The 20,924-nt window shown below is 39.8% G+C and overlaps 1 protein-coding gene across 1 annotated transcript in view; it reads left to right on the top strand.

The window, feature by feature from the left end:
• GC (GC vitamin D binding protein) overlaps window positions 1–20,924 on the top strand; it is a 44,029-nt gene that overhangs the window by 7,514 nt on the left and 15,591 nt on the right. Inside the window, exons 2-7 of the mRNA XM_066385777.1 lie at window positions 7,941–8,010; window positions 8,918–9,050; window positions 12,809–13,020; window positions 15,292–15,424; window positions 16,144–16,238; window positions 20,717–20,846. Of these exons, the coding sequence (XP_066241874.1) occupies window positions 7,941–8,010; window positions 8,918–9,050; window positions 12,809–13,020; window positions 15,292–15,424; window positions 16,144–16,238; window positions 20,717–20,846 (773 nt within the window). The remainder of the gene's footprint in view (window positions 1–7,940; window positions 8,011–8,917; window positions 9,051–12,808; window positions 13,021–15,291; window positions 15,425–16,143; window positions 16,239–20,716; window positions 20,847–20,924) is intronic.

Raw genomic sequence — 20,924 nt, 5'->3', positions numbered from 1 at the left:
TAGAGTTTTCTTTTGTATGGTACCTTGTTCCTGGTATATGGTCAATAGGAATTTGTCTCATGTATATATGCAACAAGAGTCACAAACCCACTTGATTTAGCTAATAATAATAATTGACAAATATTTGCTGTTTGCTGTGGAAGGGGCAGGCATTGTTCTAAGCATTTTACATATACTAACCAATTTAATCCTCACAACAATCATACAAGATACAATTGTATCAATTTTACAAATGAGAAGACCAAGGAGGAACAGAGAGGATAAGAAACTTGCCCTTGGTCTAACTACTAGCAGGGATTCAAAACTAAGTAGCCTGGATCCAGGATCTCATTACTAAATCATAAAACAGAGCCTCCCAGGGTATGTTTTCTTTGGCCTTCATAGTTAAGGACCAGCAAAGTGCTTTTGAAGTTTAACTTCATTTTTTGTCAACATTTAAAATCTGAAGAATTCATACAAAAACCCAGATTTTTAGGTTCACCAGAGGAGATGAGACAATTGGGTCAGATTTTAACAAGGCAACAACAATGGCCTGAAGCTAAATTGTGATTGCCCATTTTTTACTAGATCCATGGAAACAACACTGGGCATTTTTCTTTCTTCACATGGATCAAATGTTAAGTTATGCAGTTCCTAGATACAAGGACATGAGAGTTTGCCATCCTTAGTGTCTTGGATATTGTCCAATAATGAGTCTTCTGTTTCTCACTGGGACTTAGTAATTATAAAATTATATTCTATTAAGGAGAAAAGGTTGTTGGTACTTCAGCATAACAACTACGCACTAAAGAATTGTTTTGGCCTTGTAAAATGTTTATACAAAGAGTTTTAATAATAATACAGAAGAATGATCACTAACATTTAAAGAGAAGTTTTCATTTACAAAATAATGCCATTGTGGTAGACTGTTGGACTTAAAAATGTATTTAAATGGCTTAAGAGATCTTGACAAAGATCATGTATAATAAAGGAGACAGATAGTGATAAATGTATATAATACATCCTTGCCATTGGGTTAACTGTACAGATGGAAATCATGCAATTTTAATAGCCATTTTTGTGTGGATTGATAGGAAAAGAAAATTATCTCTGTACAATATTTTCTGAATATTTTAATTAAGAGCTAGAGTGCATAACTAGCCAATGACACCGCTGGTGTGGTGGTATCATGCAAGATCCCCATAACTAGCCAAGGAAGCAGAATTATCGCTACTTCCTGTTTATATCACCTCAAATGTGTACACTATGGAATTAGGACTTTGCCTTTCGTTATCTCTTCAGATTTTATAATAAATGTTTAATAAATTGGCTGTTTGAAAATTCATGTGTATCCTGAATTATACCAGGCATGCAGGACCTAAAAATATGATCTTTGCACTAACAGAATTTTTATAGAAAGTAAGACAATTTTGCTTAATGGAAACAATTAGCATTGGCCTCCTTTCTAAGCAAATGCCTAGTGGGTATGACTATATGTCCCTGTCTATATAAAGACCAAAGCACTGGACTGAGACTTTGGGCCAACCTGGTCACCTTTTGATTTGCAAGGTTTAACAATCCCTGCAAGCTTATTTTAAAGGGGGGGGGGATTTAAAGAGGAAATAAACTTTTCCAAAACTAGTAATTATAAATTAAAATTTCAGAAGGACAGGGATAATAAAGTACCTTTCAATACCATAAATAGAATAATACAAAATTCTAATAGAGTAATTCTCAAACTCAGAGACAAAATATGCTTAAAAAGTTAATGTTGGCCTGACCAGGCGGTGGCGCAGTGGATAGAGCGTCGGACTGGGATGCAGAGGTCCCAGGTTCGAGACCCCGAGGTCGCGAGCTTGAGCGCAGGCTCATCTGGTTTGAGCAAAAGCCCACCAGCTTGAACCCAACCAAGGTCACTGGCTCCAGCAAGGGGTTACTTGGTCTGCTGAAGGCCCACGGTCAAGGCACATATGAGAAAGCAATCAATGAACAACTAAGGTGTTGCAACGTGCAATGGAAAACTAATGATTGATGCTTCTCATCTCTCTCCATTCCTGTCTGTCTGTCCCTGTCTATCCCTCTCTCTGACTCACTCCCTGTCTCTGTAAAAAAAAAAAAAAAAAGTTAATGTTGTTTGCTTATTTGGAAGTTAACACAATTATTCCATAGAAACAATTTAAATGCAGAGATGAAGTTCTTAAAGTGACATACAAAATTGTGAATTAAATACTATAGTAAAAACAATGTAACTACGGATCTCATAAAATTTTTGTGATTGAGATGATATGTACAATATTTGGAATAGCACCTGCCTAGTTGTTGGTACTCAAATGTGAACCATTATCATGATATTACTTATTTTTCACCCCTGCAAATGCACTTATTGGTGACAAAGAGTCCAACTTATGAAGGGGACGGGAGGGAATGAGATGCATGGAGGAAGACTGCCTCCTTTAGGACTTTGGTGACTGTATCGTCTCTATAGACGACTACCCATGGCAGACCCACAGACATTAGTTTGAGTGACAACCAGGCCATTATTGCAACTGTAATTTCTGGGCATCTGACCCATTTGCCCTGTATTTCTTATTATTTAAAAAATTTTCAAGTTCTGGCCCTGGCCGGTTGGCTCAGCGGTAGAGCGTCGGCCTAGCGTGCGGAGGACCCGGGTTCGATTCCCGGCCAGGGCACACAGGAGAAGCGCCCATTTGCTTCTCCACCCCTCCGCCGCGCTTTCCCTCTCTGTCTCTCTCTTGCCCTCCTGCAGCCGAGGCTCCATTGGAGCAAAGATGGCCCGGGCGCTGGGGATGGCTCTGTGGCCTCTGCCCCAGGCGCTAGAGTGGCTCTGGTCGCAACATGGCGACGCCCAGGATGGGCAGAGCATCGCCCCCTGGTGGGCAGAGCGTCGCCCCTGGTGGGCAGAGCGTCGCCCCCTGGTGGGCAGAGCGTCGCCCCTGGTGGGCGTGCCGGGTGGATCCCGGTCGGGCGCATGCGGGAGTCTGTCTGACTGTCTCTCCCTGTTTCCAGCTTCAGAAAAATGAAAAAAAAAAAAAAAAAAAAAAAAAATTTTCAAGTTCTAAAAAAAAAAGCCTAATTTGTTTCACTGATTGCATATTAAGAGGTCGTTTAATTTCTTCTAGATTAATTTGCAGATGTCGTCTAGATCTCTAGATTTAGTATATAAAGTATTTCATTTCTTCCCACTGATGCAAACTCAGAAAATTCCACCCCTGCCTGCAAACATCAATATCCATATGAAAAACCAGATTAATGTTTCATATTAGGATTTAAAACATCAATAAAGATGAAACAAAAAAAAAAGCCTCAAAATAGAATAAATGTTCATTTGATTGCCACTTTTTCTTTGACAGTGTTTTCAGTGATACAGTCATAATTTTCATTATCTCCAATAATCAGGTCAGCTTCATAAACCAGCCCATCAGTGTTTAATTTCGCAAGTAAAACCATTACTCTGAAGCCACCAAAATGTAGTCTGAGTATCCGAATAAGCACTGAGACAATAATCTTAAAAGATAGTTTTTTTAAAAAAAGGAAAAACAAATCTTCTGACCTTTTGTGATGTAGCTGAACCTGTCTGTGTAGGATAGAAATAAAAATGCCAAAGGAATTAAATTGCAAAAATAAAAAATGCCCAACAGAGCTTTAAAACCCCAGATTCTTCAGAACACAATTGAAAAACAGTAATTTAAGACAACTACTAGCATTCTGTATAGACATGTATTCAATTCAATGTTATTTAGGGTTCATCAGTTGCTCTTGGTATACAAACAGCTTTTCTAGGGGACTGTGTTGGTATTATAATGACAATAGTTAAAGCATTCAAAATACCTTTGTAAAGTTTGTACCAAAACAGTAAGTATCTTATTGTCTATCCCCAACAAATAGGAAGTTTCATGATGGCAGGGATGTGTCATTTTGCTCCCCATTTACATAGTCACTACTGAGCCCAAGGCCTAACACAGAGTAAGTCTTCTAGAAATGCCTGCTGCGTGTACGAATGGACACTGTCAGCTGTGTTGGGAGAGGTGAGTTACACGAAACACTAAAGGTTTTCCAAAAGTAAACCAATTGTTTTTTTAAATCCAGACCTAGATGCCACTTACCAGAATGTTTTGCAATACGGATAGAAATGAGACATGCTATTGCAAAAAGCAAAAATTCTGTTCATGAAACTTGTAAACATTTAGTGCTCAGAGGTCACCGTGTCACTAAGATTATGCCAATATTTACTAGGGCCATGTCAAAGTCCAGATCACCCTCTTCATAACCACATGGCCCATTAAAGAACAGAGTATGTCATTTATAATGCACTCAAGATGGAATTTAATTGTATAAACCAAAGTAGGCTCAACTGGAATGAAAAAAAAATGTATTAAGCAGTATTCTATGGAGAGAGAAATCAATTTATAATAATCACACTGCAAATTAACTTCAGCATTTATTGGCTTTTGGAAGGTGAGGAAATGATTATTAACACATTTGCCTAGGCTTGTAAGCTGTATATGTTCTCTTTGAATAAATGAATAAATGAATTTTTTAAAAATCAGAAAGACATTTCTAGTCCATCTGAAAGTTGCATGGTGCAACAGCCTCCTCTGCAGGTCAGCTTTGCAAGCGCGGTTTTACCCTCATATTCACGTTCTGAATTTTCTCAAAGCCATCTTTTGGGTTTCTTCCTTGCTTCTGTCACGCTCAAGGTTAATTTTTCCAGTAAAAACGGTTTCAAAACCATTTTAAGTTTTACGTAGTCAATCTAGCTTTCCGTTTTTCTCTAATAACTTTGCATTCTCGCTAAAGCACTACATAACACCTGTGGATTCTAACATATCAGTGCAAACACAAGTATAGGTGTAGTTGAATTAATTAAAGCTGTTGAACAAGGGATAATCTGTAGTGGCCATTTACACTACTTCAAATGTACTCACACATTTCTGTAACACGTGGAATGAAACCACCTTTTTCGCTGAAGTGAGAAATCTGAATCTGAAAGGCTAGAAACAAATTAGTTCTCAAAATGTTCATCTGAAGTCCCTCATATGAATACACGCTTCTAACTCTGAATGTCATCGAGTAATCACAATAAACAGTATTAACAAAAATAACCTCTGCAGTTTTATAGGAAGATTTTGTTAAACAAAGTTAGCTCCTGTGTATTAAAAAGAGAAAAGGCATTCCTATTACAGCAATGTTTTGTAAACATAGTAAGCTTTGGGGAGGGGGGAGAAGGTTCCATATAATTTCTTACTACTTCTAAAAGGGATTATTTTGTAATCCTTTGGAAGTGGTCATAAAGGGTAGGGGATAGAATCTTGTACTAAAATCAGGACTCTTTCATATATATGGCTATTTAATCTCCATTTAAATATTTCCAGTGACAAAACAAATTCACTTCTCCAAGAAGCTGTTCATCATTTTAGTTAATATTTAGACAGGATGACAGTCAAGTTCTCTCATTGAACCAAGATCTCCTCCCAGCAGTTTTCCCTAGCTCTATCTTAGGAGCAACGTAAAACACCTCCGTAGACATCCTAAGGTTACAGCTCTTTATTTCCCCCCCCCCCCCATAGTCTAATCTCCAGTCTCACAAAATACCATTAATGATTAGTGGAAATTTTCTACCTTATTTTGACCTTTTGAAACTGAGACAATATCCAATCATGTAAACTAGTCAATAAATTCCAGGAAGTGTGCTAGATTTGAAAGTTCTCAGATATAACAGAGGTTTGCTGTGAGTGGTTTTTTGTACTCTACTGACTTTTAGCTTCATCAGTCCTACTGTGTTTGTCCTAGTTTCCAGAATAAGGTGAGATCTGAACTCTTCTATGGGCTCTTCTTTGTAAGTTTGATGGTATTTGAGTTGGTCCCTTATTACAAAGTGCTGCTTAAAAATGTCTTTGCCCTTAATTCTGACTCTGCATCTCAGTGCTATACTTTGAGTTGTCTCCCTGAAAGACATAAGGTGCAGCGGCTTCCTCTACAGGTAGTTTTCCCCAGCAAAACAAACAAATCCTACTAAGGATCTATTTTATAAGAAGAAAAAATAAAGCCTCTCTAGCTTGAATCCAACCACCAGCATCCTTTACTCCAAACCACAGAACAACAATTTCTCCCCTATTGCTGTAAAATCACTCTTCCACAGCGCTGTAACTGTTAGAGAGGCGAGGGCATTTTGGGTGTTAAAAGGCATGACAGCAATTGCCACCACCTGAGATGAATTTTCTAATATTCAAAGCCAGGCAGATAAGTCACTCAAGGTTAAAACCACTTATCTCAGAACAGAAACTGAGCCATTTATATACTTCTTACATTTTTTTTTGAAAGATAGAGCACCGTACAGTGTTGGAAAATTTCCTAAACTTATTTGCATAGATGACACATGAGGGAAGAAAGAAGACTGGCTCCCTTCCGGGTGTACAGCCCACCACATACATAACAGGTGTCTGGAATGAGTGGGTCTCACGAGCAATAGAAAACCGCCCTCCTCCTGAGCAAACTAGCTCTTCCCAGTCTCTTGAATGGACTGAAGAGTAGGGTCTGTGATTTTTCTGGTCACTCTCAAATAAAAGGCCTCTGGTCCCTTTGAGCCTCAAAATGACCAACTCATAACAGTCATGGGAATATTGATTTGTGTTGAACAGTCAAAAATTTGTAAATGCTCTTAAAGGTGAAGCTATTCCCCAGGATCAAGCCATATCAGTCCTGTTACCTGTGGGGTGGAAGGGAGTATGTACACTTCCCTCTCTTTTCCTCTGCCCTCTCTCTTCTCCTTCCACCCTGTCTGTGGGCCCAGGGAAGGAAGAATCCTGCCGAAGGGGAAAGCGGCAGCAAAACCTAAGTTAGCGGGCAGCTTAGTGAGCTAGTGCTGTTTCCTCTGGTTTTGAAAGATGCTCAGTGCCGATTCTTTTATAATGTAGCTTCTTTGGAGATCTCTTCCTCAGCATTCCTAGAGATCTCTCACATCTAGCCGGCACCTTAGAGCTTTCCTCTGGCCCTCTGATTTTCACACATCCCACCTCTGCACAGGGGCGTCCCGCTGTGGGCGGCCCACCGCCCTCTAGGGAACCGTCGCGGGTCGGGGGAAGCGTGTAAGACGACTCCAGGCCAGCTGGTTCTCCTGCCTGAGCCAAGGCAGGTCCACAAGCCACAGCATAGCTTCCCATCACAGTCCTCTCCTCTGTTGCCTCAGACCACAGACCACGGAGTCAGCCCCCTACCCCATTAGAATTCTCTAGTCTGAGTCAAACACCTCTCCACTGTACCCCAGACTCCAAGGGTCACCTCTCAAAGTCTGTTTTCCTTGATGTCCCTTTCACTACACTTGAAATGAGGGGAAGTGCTCCCCCCCCCCCCGTTTCCCAAATCTACCACACTGCCAATCTCCAAAACATTTTGCTTAATTTTCATCTTTTCACCAGCTGAATTCATAGCTTTCCGATAGCGTCCAGAGATGGGTAAAAGAACAGTCCTCACACACTCCCTTTAGAGACCTGCATAAGTGGATCCAGCTCTTCACTTCACAAGGTAGACATACTTTCTGTTTAGTTTTTTGTTCTTGTTTCTTTCACGGCTTTACGTAAAACCAAGATAAAGAAGCGAGGGACAAAATGTCCCATGTTAACGTTATTATAAAGGTGGGACCCAAGAGAAGGACTATCACATCAACAAGGTTCTAAACCACCAGTTGGGATAAATCATTTGATTTGTTTACTTTCAGTATCAGTTCACTTTTTTTCTGCTGTCCATTAACATTTATAGCATACCATAAAATTCGGATCCATTTTTATAAAACAGCTAGGAAGACACCAAAAAATGGAATTGCATACAGAAAATGTTAGTTTCACCATAGATAAGTCCTGTGAAGAACCCTTTATACCTGCGCCTTTAATGCAACATTCATTAAAAGATAATAGGTACAAAATTTCCTATTTATTGGTTCCTAGGCCGAGATTATGAGAAGGATAAAGTCTGCAAGGAACTCGCCAATCTCGGAACAGATGACTTCACATCTTTGTAAGTATAAGGTAGAATCACCCTCTTGGTTACTTGACCTTGAATGATACTGCATGTAAGGTAACTTCAATTCAGCCTGAAGGGCTAAACAGATTTCTGCTAAGATTGACAGGATAGAGCCCAGGGTCAATGTAGGCAGAAGAGTCAGGCAAATGGAGGACACCCAAAGATTCTCACTGAACTATATAGTTATTTTGGTCTAAGAATTTGTTGCTGGGCCCTGGCCAGTTGCTCAGTGCATAGAGCATTAGCTCAGTGTATGAATGTCCCAGGTTTGATTCCCAGTCAGGGCACACAAAAGAAGTGACCATCTGCTGCTCTCCCCTTCCCACTCCCTCTTCTCTCCCTCTTCCCCTCCCTCAGCCAGTGGCCCTAGGAACTGAGGATAGCTCGCTTGGTCAGACACTAAAAATAACTCAGTTGATTTGAGCAATGGTCCCAGACGGTAGTTGCTGGGAGGATCACAGTTAGGGCACATACAGGAGTCTGTCTCTCTATCTCCCCTTTCCTCACTTAAAGAAAAATAATTAATTAAAAACATTTTGTTACTGATATGTTTATTAATGAGTCAAAAGAGAATAAGTAAGCATAGTTTTCTAAGGTAAATTAAAATGCAAATAGTATATGCAAGGACTGGCAGAGGCAACAGTACAGAGCAGATTCATTTAGGGAGGAGAGGAAAGAACAGGAGGCTGCTCTGATGGAACTTCAAGTCCAAGTCTATTCTTTACAAGATCGATTTGCCTCAAGCAAAAACTAAACAGCAACCTCCTATTCCTTTCATTAGTCAAGAAAACATAGGCAATATTCCTTTAAAAAAAAAACTAAACAGATTTTTATATTTTAAATGAACAACTGTGGGAAAAGATAAATTCTAATTCATATATTGACTTTATTTCTCCTTCAGAGCAATGGTCCTATACAGCAGAAAATTTCCCAGTGGAACATTTGAACAGATCAGCCATCTTGTGAAGGAAGTTGTCTCCTTGACAAAAACCTGCTGTGCTGAAGGGGCCGACCCTGACTGCTATGACAACAGGGTAGGTTTGCGTGGCCTAGCCATGTCTACAGTGGCCCACAGAAGGAAGCCAAGATAGGCCTTCATGCCGCATCTCAGGGAAATCCGAGACAGCAACTCCACCTAGTACAATTTGGGGAGAAATGTGAAGCACATTATCCTAGAGTCCAGGTTTATTCTAGCATAACAAATCAATTTTGTCCATTAGTCCTACAGGTTCAAATGAAAAAACTGAAAAATAGTTTTGTTTTGTTTCTCCTAAGTGAGAAGTGGGAGGCAGAAAGACAGATTCCAGCAAGCGCCCTGACCGGGATCCACCCAGCAAGCCCCCTATGGGGTGATGCTCTGCCCATCTGGGGCCGTTGTACTATTGCTCCTCAACCAAGCTATGTTAGCACCTGAGGCTGGGCCCTGGAGCCATCCTCAGCACCTGGGGCCATCTTGCTTCAACCGAGCCTTGGGTGCAGGGGAGGAAGAGAGAGGGATAGAAGGGAGAGGGGGAAGGGTGGAGAAGCTGATGGGTGCTTCTCCTGTGTGCCCTGACCAGAAATCAAACACAGGACATCCAAACACCATGCCAATGCTCTACCACTAAGCCAACCAGCCAGTGACTTTAAAAATAAAATTTTAATCTATTTTAGATATCTTAAAAGTTTACCCATACCTTTATCATGCCAAGCCTGGTACTGACTGACCCAGAACAATTTAGTGATGGCCTCAAATTAATTTAAAAAGTTGCCCTACACACACAGGACAAGCACTCATCTGCTTCTCCACCATTCCCTCTCTCCTTTCTCTCTATCTTTTTCTTCCCCTCCTGCAGCCAAGGCTCCTTTGGAACAAAATTGGCCCTGGGAGCTGAGGATGGCTCCATGGCCTCAGCCTCAGGCACTAGAATGGCTCTGGCTGCAACAGAGCAATGCCCCAGATGGGCAGAGCATCACCCCCTGGTGGGCTTGCCGGGTGGATCCCAGTCGGGCGCATGCAGGAGTCTGTTTCTGCCTCCCCACTTCTCACTTCAGAAAAATACAAAAAAAAAAAAAGACAAGGAAGGCTTTTCTCTTCGCAGCCTGGCCCCACTACTCCCAATTCTCACTCTTCTCTCCCTCTAAGAGAGTATTTGCCAACCATATCAAAATTCTTTTCCTTGCATGTTTCATAGTCACTGTACTTTCACACAGGAGACTCTGTCTGATTACCATTTCTGCTTAAATGTTGTAATAGTTTCATGAAATACATTTTGATTTTGGAGATTTTAAAATGTGAAAAAGAATGCTTAGTGTTTATTATATTCCAGTTTCAGAGGTATTAAGGTCTTAGAATTGATTAAATATGCTGTGTCTGGGGGGAAAACAAAAGTTGCCCCATATACACAAATTATTAGTTTGGGGTTTTCTTTCCTGAAGTATATATACAGAAATTGAAATGCTGAAATGACAGGGCTCAAAATATAAATGGTAGCTGAAAAAGGTGAAACCACACATTTTTAGCAATTTTCTAATGTAGTCATCAGGCCTGATGCAAACAGCATTCAGATGCATCTTGATAAAGGCCTCTAAGATAAGTGTCTCCCTGTTCAAGCCTGGAGCAGTTAGCCTGCAGAAACATTGCTCCAAAGATCTTATTAGACCAGTGATTTTTTTCAGCTGCAAGAATTTTTAATGCCTGACTATTTAGTTAGGGGCACTGACTTCTTTGCTGTTAGACTGTTAAACTTAAAAAAAAAATGACAAAAACTAACACAATAATAGCTGTCTGGTGTGAATGAATCAAAATTATACCTTTTTTTTGTCAGATTGGCAAAAAGTGTATCTTTTGGTGTGCTACAGAATTTTAGTAATTAGTTTATGTGTGTCATGAGATAAAAAAGGTTGAAAACCTTTGCCTTATAATCTGTACAACGGTTACTCTTACCATGAATTGCTTTATGTGGCCTTTATCTACCTTTTAAGAATTTTATCATCATTTTCTCCCATCACTAAGTTCATAAACAACCATCATTTCAAACTGACCTCCTGAACTACCTTAAGACAAACAAGCATCAAACTACCAACCATGATCAGAGTAACAGAACACATTTTATGTGACATATTCGCCAACCTCGTGCCCTGATCAGAGAGGAGCTGCAGGGTTGGACAGACAGGTCACAGGAGAACAGAGGTAGCACTGACAATTTTTTACACACCACCTTCCTTTTTCCCCGGCTTAATCGAAGCATTCTTTAGAAAATGTGTTGACTCTTTTTCTTTTTAAATTTCTTTTTTTGATAGCAAGTAATAATAATAATAAACAACCAGGAGAGTTGACAGAGAAAGAACTGGAATGGGAGAGGAGAGTCACTGAAAAGAGAGGGTTCTTAAGGACACCTCGGTTCTGAGTCTGACAGAGGTAGACGCGGAGAGGATGTGAGATGCTGACTTTTACATGACTAAGTCTTCATGTTGCTTTTCTTCACTGATAGGAAAGATCTTCAAAAGTTTTCCCTTGAAAAGATGACTAACCTATAATATAAGTGTAAGGATTTCAAAATACCTTTTCCCGGCCCTGGCCGGTTGGCTCAGTGGTAGAGCGTTGGCCTGGCGTGCGGGGGACCCGGGTTCGATTCCCGGCCAGGGCACACAGGAGAAGCGCCCATTTGCTTCTCCACCCCCCCCCCCTCCTTCCTCTCTGTCTCTCTCTTCCCCTCCCACAGCCAAGGCTCCATTGGAGCAAAGATGGTCCGGGCGCTGGGGATGGCTCCTTGGCCGCTGCCCCAGGCGCTAGAGTGGCTCTGGTCGGGGCAGAGCGACGCCCCGGAGGGGCAGAGCATCGCCCCCTGGTGGGCAGAGCATCGCCCCTGGTGGGCGTGCCGGGTGGATCCCGGTCGGGCGCATGCGGGAGTCTGTCTATCTCTCCCGGTTTCCAGCTTCAGAAAAATACAAAAAAAAAAAAAAAAAACCTTTTCCCATGTGAATCCCCCAATACTATTTTCCATGATGATTGTTTCTATTCCACATTATCATTCCCAATTCTTTCTCAAAAGAGCATGTTGCAATTGCATTGGCGGTCCTCTTACCCTGGGCTCAGCCTGCCCACCTGTGTCAGTGTGTCGGTGCTGAGGCAGTAGGTTAAGTTGTATCAGTGGTTTTCAACTCGTGCTTCACAGGAGAGTAAGTTTCAGGGATAAAAACAGGTCCAAAGGCCTCATCTCTGACCTCCTGTATCACAATTTCTGTATCGGGCAGCCCAGGTGTTTCTTATTTTTATCTAGTGTTAGATTTTGATGCGAAAGTGGGCTCAAGAACTGCTGGGTGAGAGAATGCAAACCATTGGAGAAGGCCAACGCACGTACAAGTCTGCTCAAGTAACAAAGGGAGGGGAGGAAGGCAGGGGCCCTCACTCTCTATGGGGTGTTTGCAGCAGAAGTCAAGTAGGAGGTCATACCAGAGCTTTTTGAAATGGCCTCCCTTATCCTCAGAGATGTCAATATCCCCGTGGAGAAACACTGGGCCAGAGGATGAAGCATTCAGTGTCTGCAATCAAACACAGTCCATTTATTAATGAAGGTTCAGTTTGCACCCCAGTCTGAGGAAAGTCATTTACTAACATAAATAAGACTGTGGACTCACCCATAGCTGCTTGCCCTGTTGACAAATCACCTCATGGCACCTTTGGCACAAACAATTTGTCATTGAGGAGAATTTTAAATTTTAAGACTAAAGCCGTGACGCTGAATGGAGAACTACAAGCCGGGAAACATGTAGGTACTTGAGTTTAGTTGTTTTTGTTCTCTCTTTCCAGACGTCAGCATTGTCTGCTCGGTCCTGTGAAAGTGACTCTCCGTTCCCAGCGCACCCCGGGACGGCCGAGTGCTGTACCAGAGAGGGCCTCGAGCGGAAGCTCTGCATGGCCGCCCTGAAGCACCAGCCACAGGAATTCCCTACCTACGTGGAGCCGAGTAACGATGAAATCTGCGAGGCTTTCAGGAAAGATCCCAAAGAATTTGCAGACCAGTAAGTTGTTTTCATCACGAGTAGAACTTTAAGGCAGAAAATACCAGTAATACATCTAATCTAACCTCCTGCTCGATACAGACACCTCTTCTACAGGAACCTGGACCACTTCCAATAACGAGAACTTGACTTTTGCGCAGGACAGCCCATCTCTCTCACTGTCTGTGGTAGTCAATGCCTTTCTCAGAGCTAAGAATCTCCTTCCCCAAACTCCCTCCCAGTTTGTCCTACATGGATCCCCCTGTCCTTGTGACAGATTTTCAAATATTTGACAGTAGCTATCATGATTCCCCTGAAGCTAGTGATTTTTGCATAGGCCATCTGATAGAATTTTGTTGTTAAGCACATTTTTAGTACTTAATTTCCACTAAAGTATAAGAAATAAACAGTTTTTTCTTTACATTTTAAGAAACAGTTGTGAATACAACACATGTTATACCATATAAGTAAAAATATTACTTTGATCCTCTTATTGTTTAACATTCATAAGAAGCCAGATTATATATAGATTCTTTTTTTTTTTTTTTTTTTTTTGTATTTTTCTGAAGCTGGAAACGGGGAGAGACAGACAGACTCCCGCATGCGCCCGACCGGGATCCACCCGGCAAGCCCACCAGAGGGCAATGCTCTGCCCCTCGGGGCCTCGCTTGCTCTGTTGTGACCAGAGCCACTCTAGCGCCTGGTGCAGAGGCCAAGAAGCCATCCCCAGCGCCTGGGCCATCTTTGCTCCAATGGAGCCTCGGCTGCGGGAGGGGAAGAGAGAGACAGAGAGGAAGGAGGGCGGGGGTGGAGAAGCAAATGGGCGCTTCTCCTATGTGCCCTGGCCGGGAATCGAACCCGGGTCCCCCGCACGCCAGGCCGACGCTCTACCACTGAGCCAACCGGCCAGGGCCTTATAGATTCTTTTTTAAATAAAATGATTTTAGGGCATTGAATGGAGGCTTCTTGTTTTAACTAAATTTATTGGAGTGACACTGGTTAATAAAATTGTATGTTTCAGGTGTACTAGTCTATAACACCGCATCTGAATATTGCACTGTGCACTCAGCACCCGAAGTCAAGTCCCCTTCCATCACCATCTATCCCCCTTTACCTTCTTCTACCTCTTCTTACCCCTCTTTCCCTCCGGTAATCCCCGTACTGTTGTCTGTGTCTATGAGTTTCTTTTTTTCTTTGCTTAATTCCTTCACCTTTTTCACTCAGCCCCCTATACCCCTTCCCCTCTGACAGCTAGCTCTCAGTCTGTTTTCTGTGTCTGAGAAGCTGTTTCTGTTATTTTTGTTAGTTTATTTTGTTCATTAGATTCCACATATAAGTGAAATCATATGGTACTAGTCTTTCTCCAACTGGCATATTTCACTTAGCGTAATATTCTCCAGGTCCATCCATGCTGTCATGAAAGGTAAGATTCCTTCTTTTTTACTGAGTAATATTCCATTGTGTAAATGTACCATTGCTTTTTTATCCAAGTGCCCATCAGTAGATGAGTAGATTAAAAAAAGCTATGGTACATTTATATAGAGAGTCTTTTTTTCTCTCTCTCTTTTAAATTTAATGAGGTGGCATTGATCAATAAGAGCACATAGGTTGCAAGTAAACACATCTATATAGCATTTGAAATATTGATTATATAGAGTATTTAGTCTTAGAAGTTTATAAAAATGACAAAAATGGAGAAAATAAATTATAATGGAAAATATATATATATACAAAAAGTCAAAAGCAATGGCAGTCAAATAGACTTTAAATGTATGAAATCAAGGTTACAATTTTATAATAATTGGTTGACCTGCCTGTCTCTGTAAATTTTCAGAGAGGATTTTATCCAAGATTTCAGAGTCTATTTTAGGTCCATAAGGGCTTATGCTCCTAAAAATTAAAAAGACTTCAATAATGAAGTAAAATTTATGTAAAAATCATATAGACTAGTAAACAGAGATAGATAATGAAAGGTAAATCCATAATTACATTCATTTCAATTAATTAACATTAAGCATCTACCATGGACCTGCAAACACTAAGTGAATAAAGCGAATGGTCCCTCCTCTCAAGCAATCCACATGGAAATTTAGGAAAGAACTTATTTTTTGTTTAAAGAAGATGTTGATTGAATGTGACTGGTATTATAACCTGTTCTGTAAATCCTTAGTGTTTTTTCGGATACTAAAACTATAAACTATCTTAACATGTATTCTCTCTTCATCAAAATGCTCATAAAGAGATACATTTTTTTTCTCACAAATCTTTTGACCCATGCTTTTTCCCCCACAGATTTATGTATGAATATTCTATTAATTATGGACAAGCTCCTTTGTCGCTTTTAGTCAGTTATACCAAGAGTTATCTCTCTATGGTAGGGTCCTGCTGTACCTCATCAAGCCCCACCATGTGCTTTTTGAAAGAGGTAGGTATCATTTATTACATAGTTATGTTCTTTTCTGTTTTGTTTGTTTTGTTTTGTTTTTCTTCTTTTCCAAATGAGAGGAGGGGAGTTAGAGAAACAAACTCCCACATGTGCCTTGACCGGGATCCACGCAGCAACCCCCATCTGGGGCCGATGCTCTGCCATCTGGGCATGCTTGCAACTGAACTATTTTTAGTGCCTGAGGTGGAGGCTCCACAGAGCCATCCTCAGTGGTGCCTGGCCGATGCTTTCAAACCAATTGAGCTATGGCTGCGGGAGAGGAAGAGAAAGAAAGAGAGAGGAGAGGGAGAGGTAAAGAAGCAGATGGTCACTTCTCCTGTGTGTCCTGACTGGGAATCAAACCCAGGACATCCACACGCCAGGCAGACACTCTACCACTGAACCAACTGGCCAGGGCATATATTCTTTTTTGTTTCTTTTATTAACGTTATTCCTTTTTTTTAAATGGTAGAAGTTCAGATTCTGAAATCAGTACAAGGTTCTAACATGCCTCTTTTGCATTTTGTTCATTGGAAAAAACAAACATACCACTACTTCTGGAAAAGAAATATCAATAAGTTTCTTCGGTCAGAATTCAGTTTTGTAGTTATCAAAAATAAATAAATAAGTCATGATATTAATAGTCTCTTCTTTCATTCCTGCAGACTACTTTCAATGGACCTTAACTGTTTAATGAGATTCTTTCATTTATTTTCTAGAGACTGCAGATTAAACATTTATCACTTCTCACCACCATGTCAAATAGAATCTGTTCACAATATGCTGCTTATGGCAAGGAGAAATCAAGACTCAGGTAAAGGTTAAGCACCATCAGTATGCTAAGCTGTTTGATTCTGAACTACTCATAATATTAGGATTCTCTAAGATAGTGTTTGTGTTAGAAGATATGAACTATATATCGTCTTAGCTCCAATAATCCTCAAAAGTTTGGCCCAGTTCTTTTTTCTACGCAGGATATGAACAATAAGAAACAAAGCTATGTTGTGAAATATAAGATTTGCTTTTTATCAACCTTTTCCATATATTCATGCAGGAAAACTGGGAGACTACTAGAATTTTTTTTTTCACCATGCATATTAGCATGCACTATAAATACAAAATCAAAAACAAAACAATTTTAAATAAACTATTATTTTCTTTGCTCATTTTTTTCTTGGGATGAGACATTGTATTCTATTTGTTATGTGAAGCTTTGTGCTGTATAATACGTCTCTCTTAAGTTTTATGAATTTACACTAATTACTTAGTTACTTTATTTGTAACCTTTACTGGGATTTTTATGTTAACTTAATTTTTTAGTTTTGACCTTTCCTGTGTTTAAACTTCTCTCATATCTCCTCGATGTATAGATTTGCTACTCTATTTTATCATTTCAGCATTTACAATCTCTTTAATTCCTTCTACTCTGATCCACAGACTTTTTTTCTTTAATGAAAATAAAAGTATTTATCTTGTGTTGGCATCAGATCCTAAGAGTCCCTGGGAATAGAAACTGCTTTCATTAATTCTTTAAAAGTAATTTTCCATTAGAACCACTCAAATACTAAATGGCATATTTTCTCTAGACTTTCACTTTAGTTTTCCTTCTGCATTAAGATTAGGTAGTTGGCAAGTAGAGCACAGAAATTTATAATATAAATCACCTTTATGATATAGCTATATTAATCATTATGTTACACTTGCATTAGTGTCTAGGAAGTTATCTCCAGGAAACAGCATTGAATGTGAACAAAGATTTAGCTACAGAGATTGCGATCTCATTTTTTTTTTTCTTTTGTATTTTTCTGAAGCTGGAAACGGAGACGCAGTCAGACTCCCGCATGTGCCCGACCGGTATCCACCCGGCACGCCCACCAGGGGCAATGCTCTGCCCATCCGGGGCGTCGCTCTGTCGCGACCAGAGCCACTCTAGTGCCTGGGGCAGAGGCCAAGGAGCCATCCCCAGCGCCCGGGCCATCTTTTGCTCCAATGGAGCCTCGGCTGCGGGAGGGGAAGAGAGAGACAGAGAGGAAGGAGAGGGGGAGGGGTGGAGAAGCAGGTGGGAGCCTCTCCTGTGTGCCCTGGCCGGGAATCGAACCCGGGACTTCCGCACACCAGGCTGATGCTCTACCACTGAGCCAACCGGCCAGGGCCTCATTTTTTTTTTAATGTGAAAAATACAGAGACTTTTTAAATGTCCCTGGAGTAGAGACATAGTTAAACTAGTTATAATATGTCCATCTAAAAGAGGCCAAGAGTTTGTTATAGTTATATTATAGAAGAATATTAATGGAAACTACAAAACATTACTAAAAGAAATTGAAGACAATACAAAATAAATAGGAAGACATCCCATGCTCATGGATTGGAAGAGCTAATATGTTTTAAAATGTCCATACTATTCAAAGCTATCTATAGATTTAATACAATTTCTATCAAACTCTCAATACCAACTTTTTTTAGAAATAGAAAAAAAAGACATCCTAAATTCAAATGGAGTCCTAAGAGACTCCATACAAAAAAACAACAACAACCCTGAAAAAGTAAAACAAACTTGGGAGTCTTCATATTTTCTGATTTCAAAACATACTAGAAAGCAACAATAATCAAGATGCAGCACTACTAGCACATAGGATATATAGACCAACAGAACAGAACAGAGAACAAACCCTTATGTATTTGGACAAATGATTTTTGACAAGGGAGCCAGGAGTACACACAGATAAAGGACAGTCTCTTCAACAAATACTGCTGGGGAGATGGGATATCCACTTGCAAAAGAATGAAGGTGAACCCTTACCTTATAACATATGTTAAAATTAACTTAAAATGAATTAAGACCTAAACATAAGACCTAAAACTATAAAAGTCCTAGAAAAAAATAATGGGGCAAAACTTCAGGATATTGGATTTGAAAATAATTTCTTGGAATTAACTCTTAAACATAGTCAACAAAAGCAAAAATAGACAAATGAGATTACATCAAACAAACTCCTGAGCACTAAAGTAAATAATAAACAGAGTAAATAGGCAAGCTATAGAATGGGAAAAAATATTTCCAAATCATATATCTAAAAAGGGTTTAATATCTAGTATGCATAAGAAACTGCTACAACTTGACAACAAAATACCAAATAACCCAATTAAAAAGAACTGAATAGAGAATTCTCCAAAGGAGATATAAAAATGGCCAGCTAGTATATGAAAAGATGCTCAACATAGTGAATCATAGAAGAAACACAAAGCAAAACCACAATGCCGCTTCGCACCCATTATGATTGTCACTACCAAAAGAACAAAAAGTAAGTGTCAGGAGGAATGTGAGGAAATTGGAATTCTTGTGTACTGTTGGTAGAACACTAAATTATGCAGTCATGGAAAACAATGCAGTTTCCTCAAAAAAATTAATAGAATTACCATATGATCCAGTAATTCCACTTCTGCAAACATGGTGGAGCAAAAGTAGTTTACAGTTGTTCAGATGGAAAATAAAACAATAATCAATAAATAATAATACAATAATAAATTCTGTGTTTTATGTACCAGCAACTGTAAACCTTCTTTTGCTCTATCTTGTGTATATTCCTGAGAATTCAAAGCAGGATCTCAAGAGATATTTGTACATCCGTGTTTATTACAACATTATTCACAATCGCCAAGAGGCAAAAGCAATCCAATGTCCTCTGACAGGTGAATGGATAAAGAATGTGGTACTGGATTTACATACAATGAAATATTATGCTGCCTTTAAAAATCCTATCACTTGCTATATAATACGCACGAATAAACCTTGAGGACATTATGCGAAGCAAAATAAGCAGTCACAGAGCGACAAATACTGTATGACTCCACTCATATGGAGTACCTAAAGTATTCAAAATTGTAAAATCCTGGTTGCCAAGGGAGTGGGGTGGAATCGATGTTTAATGAATACAGAGGTTCAGTTTTACAAGACAAAAATGTTCTAGAGATCTGTTACAACAAAGTAAACTTACTAAACATTATTGAACTATACACTTAGAAAATGGTTAAGGTGGAGGCCCTGGCTGTATAGGTCAGTTGGTTAGAGCAGTGATACCCAACCCCCAGGCCACAAACCTGTACCGGTCCATGGGCCATTTGGTACTGGTTCGCAGAGAAAGAATAAATAACTTATATTATTTCCATTTTATTTATATTTAATTCTGAATAATGTTTTATTTTTAAAACATGACCAGATTCCCTCTGTTACATCTGTCTAAGACTCACTCTTGATGCTTGTCTCGGCCACGTGATACATTTATCCGTCCCACCCTAAATGCCGGTCCATGAAAATATTTTCTGACATTAAACCGGTCCGTGGCCCAAAAAAGGTTGGGGACCACTGGGTTAGAGCATCACCCAGATATGCAGAGGTTACTGATTCAATCCTCAATCAGGGCACATACAGAAACAGGTTGTTTCTGTCTGCCTCTCTCTCTCTCTCTCTGTCTCTATCTCTCTCTCTCCCTTCTTCTCTCTCTAAAATCAATACATAAAAATTAAAAAAATAGTTAAGGTAGAAAAGTAAATGCTATGCTTTTTTAATACAATGAAGAATATTTAACGGTATAGAATATATTCCTGACCCATTAAGTGAAAAGGTAAATTTGTCAATAATATAGCATAATCATTTATAAAATAATTAATACCCTGTAAACCTTATAAAATACTTAAGGGTTTCATGCCAAAACATCAACATCTATTAACCCTGTGGTATAGGGCTACAGGTCCTCATTACTTCATTTGTACTATAGTTTGTAAGCAAATATATATATATACATATATATATGTTTGTGTGTATATATATATATATATATATATATATATATATATATATATATATAATCTCAAAACACTTAAGAAGATTGTGAGGAGCCCCCATAATACCACATTGGTATATATATCAAAACACTTAAGAAGATTGTGAGGAGTCCCCATAATACCACATTGGTCTTATGAATAGAGAGATGTTAGTGCTCTCTGTATTGCCACTATAGATTTCACATTTTAAAGACATCCCTCAGCTATGTAGATCTGGCCAAAAGAGAACCCGAATGTGAGTACTGAAAATTTGAAAAGCTTCACTGGGATGACGGAATGCTGAGTAGTAACCTCAGCACACAGGAACCATTGCACAGCAGATGTGTTCCACGCAGCTGTTGAACACAAGAGTTGAAACTATGATATTATTTTTCCAGTGTGTGTGTTCAGAATGAAACCAAAGAAACTGAGGTATGGAGTAAGCTAACAAATTCTTCTAAAACTGTTTAGCCATCTCATAAAATTAGCCCAAAAAGCACCAATGACTGCTTTGGAGGATGTTGTGCCACTCGCTGGAGATGTTACCACAATCCTCTCCAAGTGTTGTGAGTCTACCTCTGAGGACTGCATGGCCAAGGAGGTAAGAGAAGCATCATCATCATCATCATGTGCCACACACTAAACTGCTTTTTACATGCATCATCCCAATGATCCTCAC

This window comes from Saccopteryx leptura, chromosome 5 (assembly GCF_036850995.1).
Source record: "Saccopteryx leptura isolate mSacLep1 chromosome 5, mSacLep1_pri_phased_curated, whole genome shotgun sequence".
Classification (NCBI taxonomy): Eukaryota; Metazoa; Chordata; class Mammalia; order Chiroptera; family Emballonuridae; genus Saccopteryx; species Saccopteryx leptura.
The sequence above is the reverse complement of the archived record's forward strand: the minus strand, read 5'-3'. Positions and strand labels throughout refer to the sequence as shown.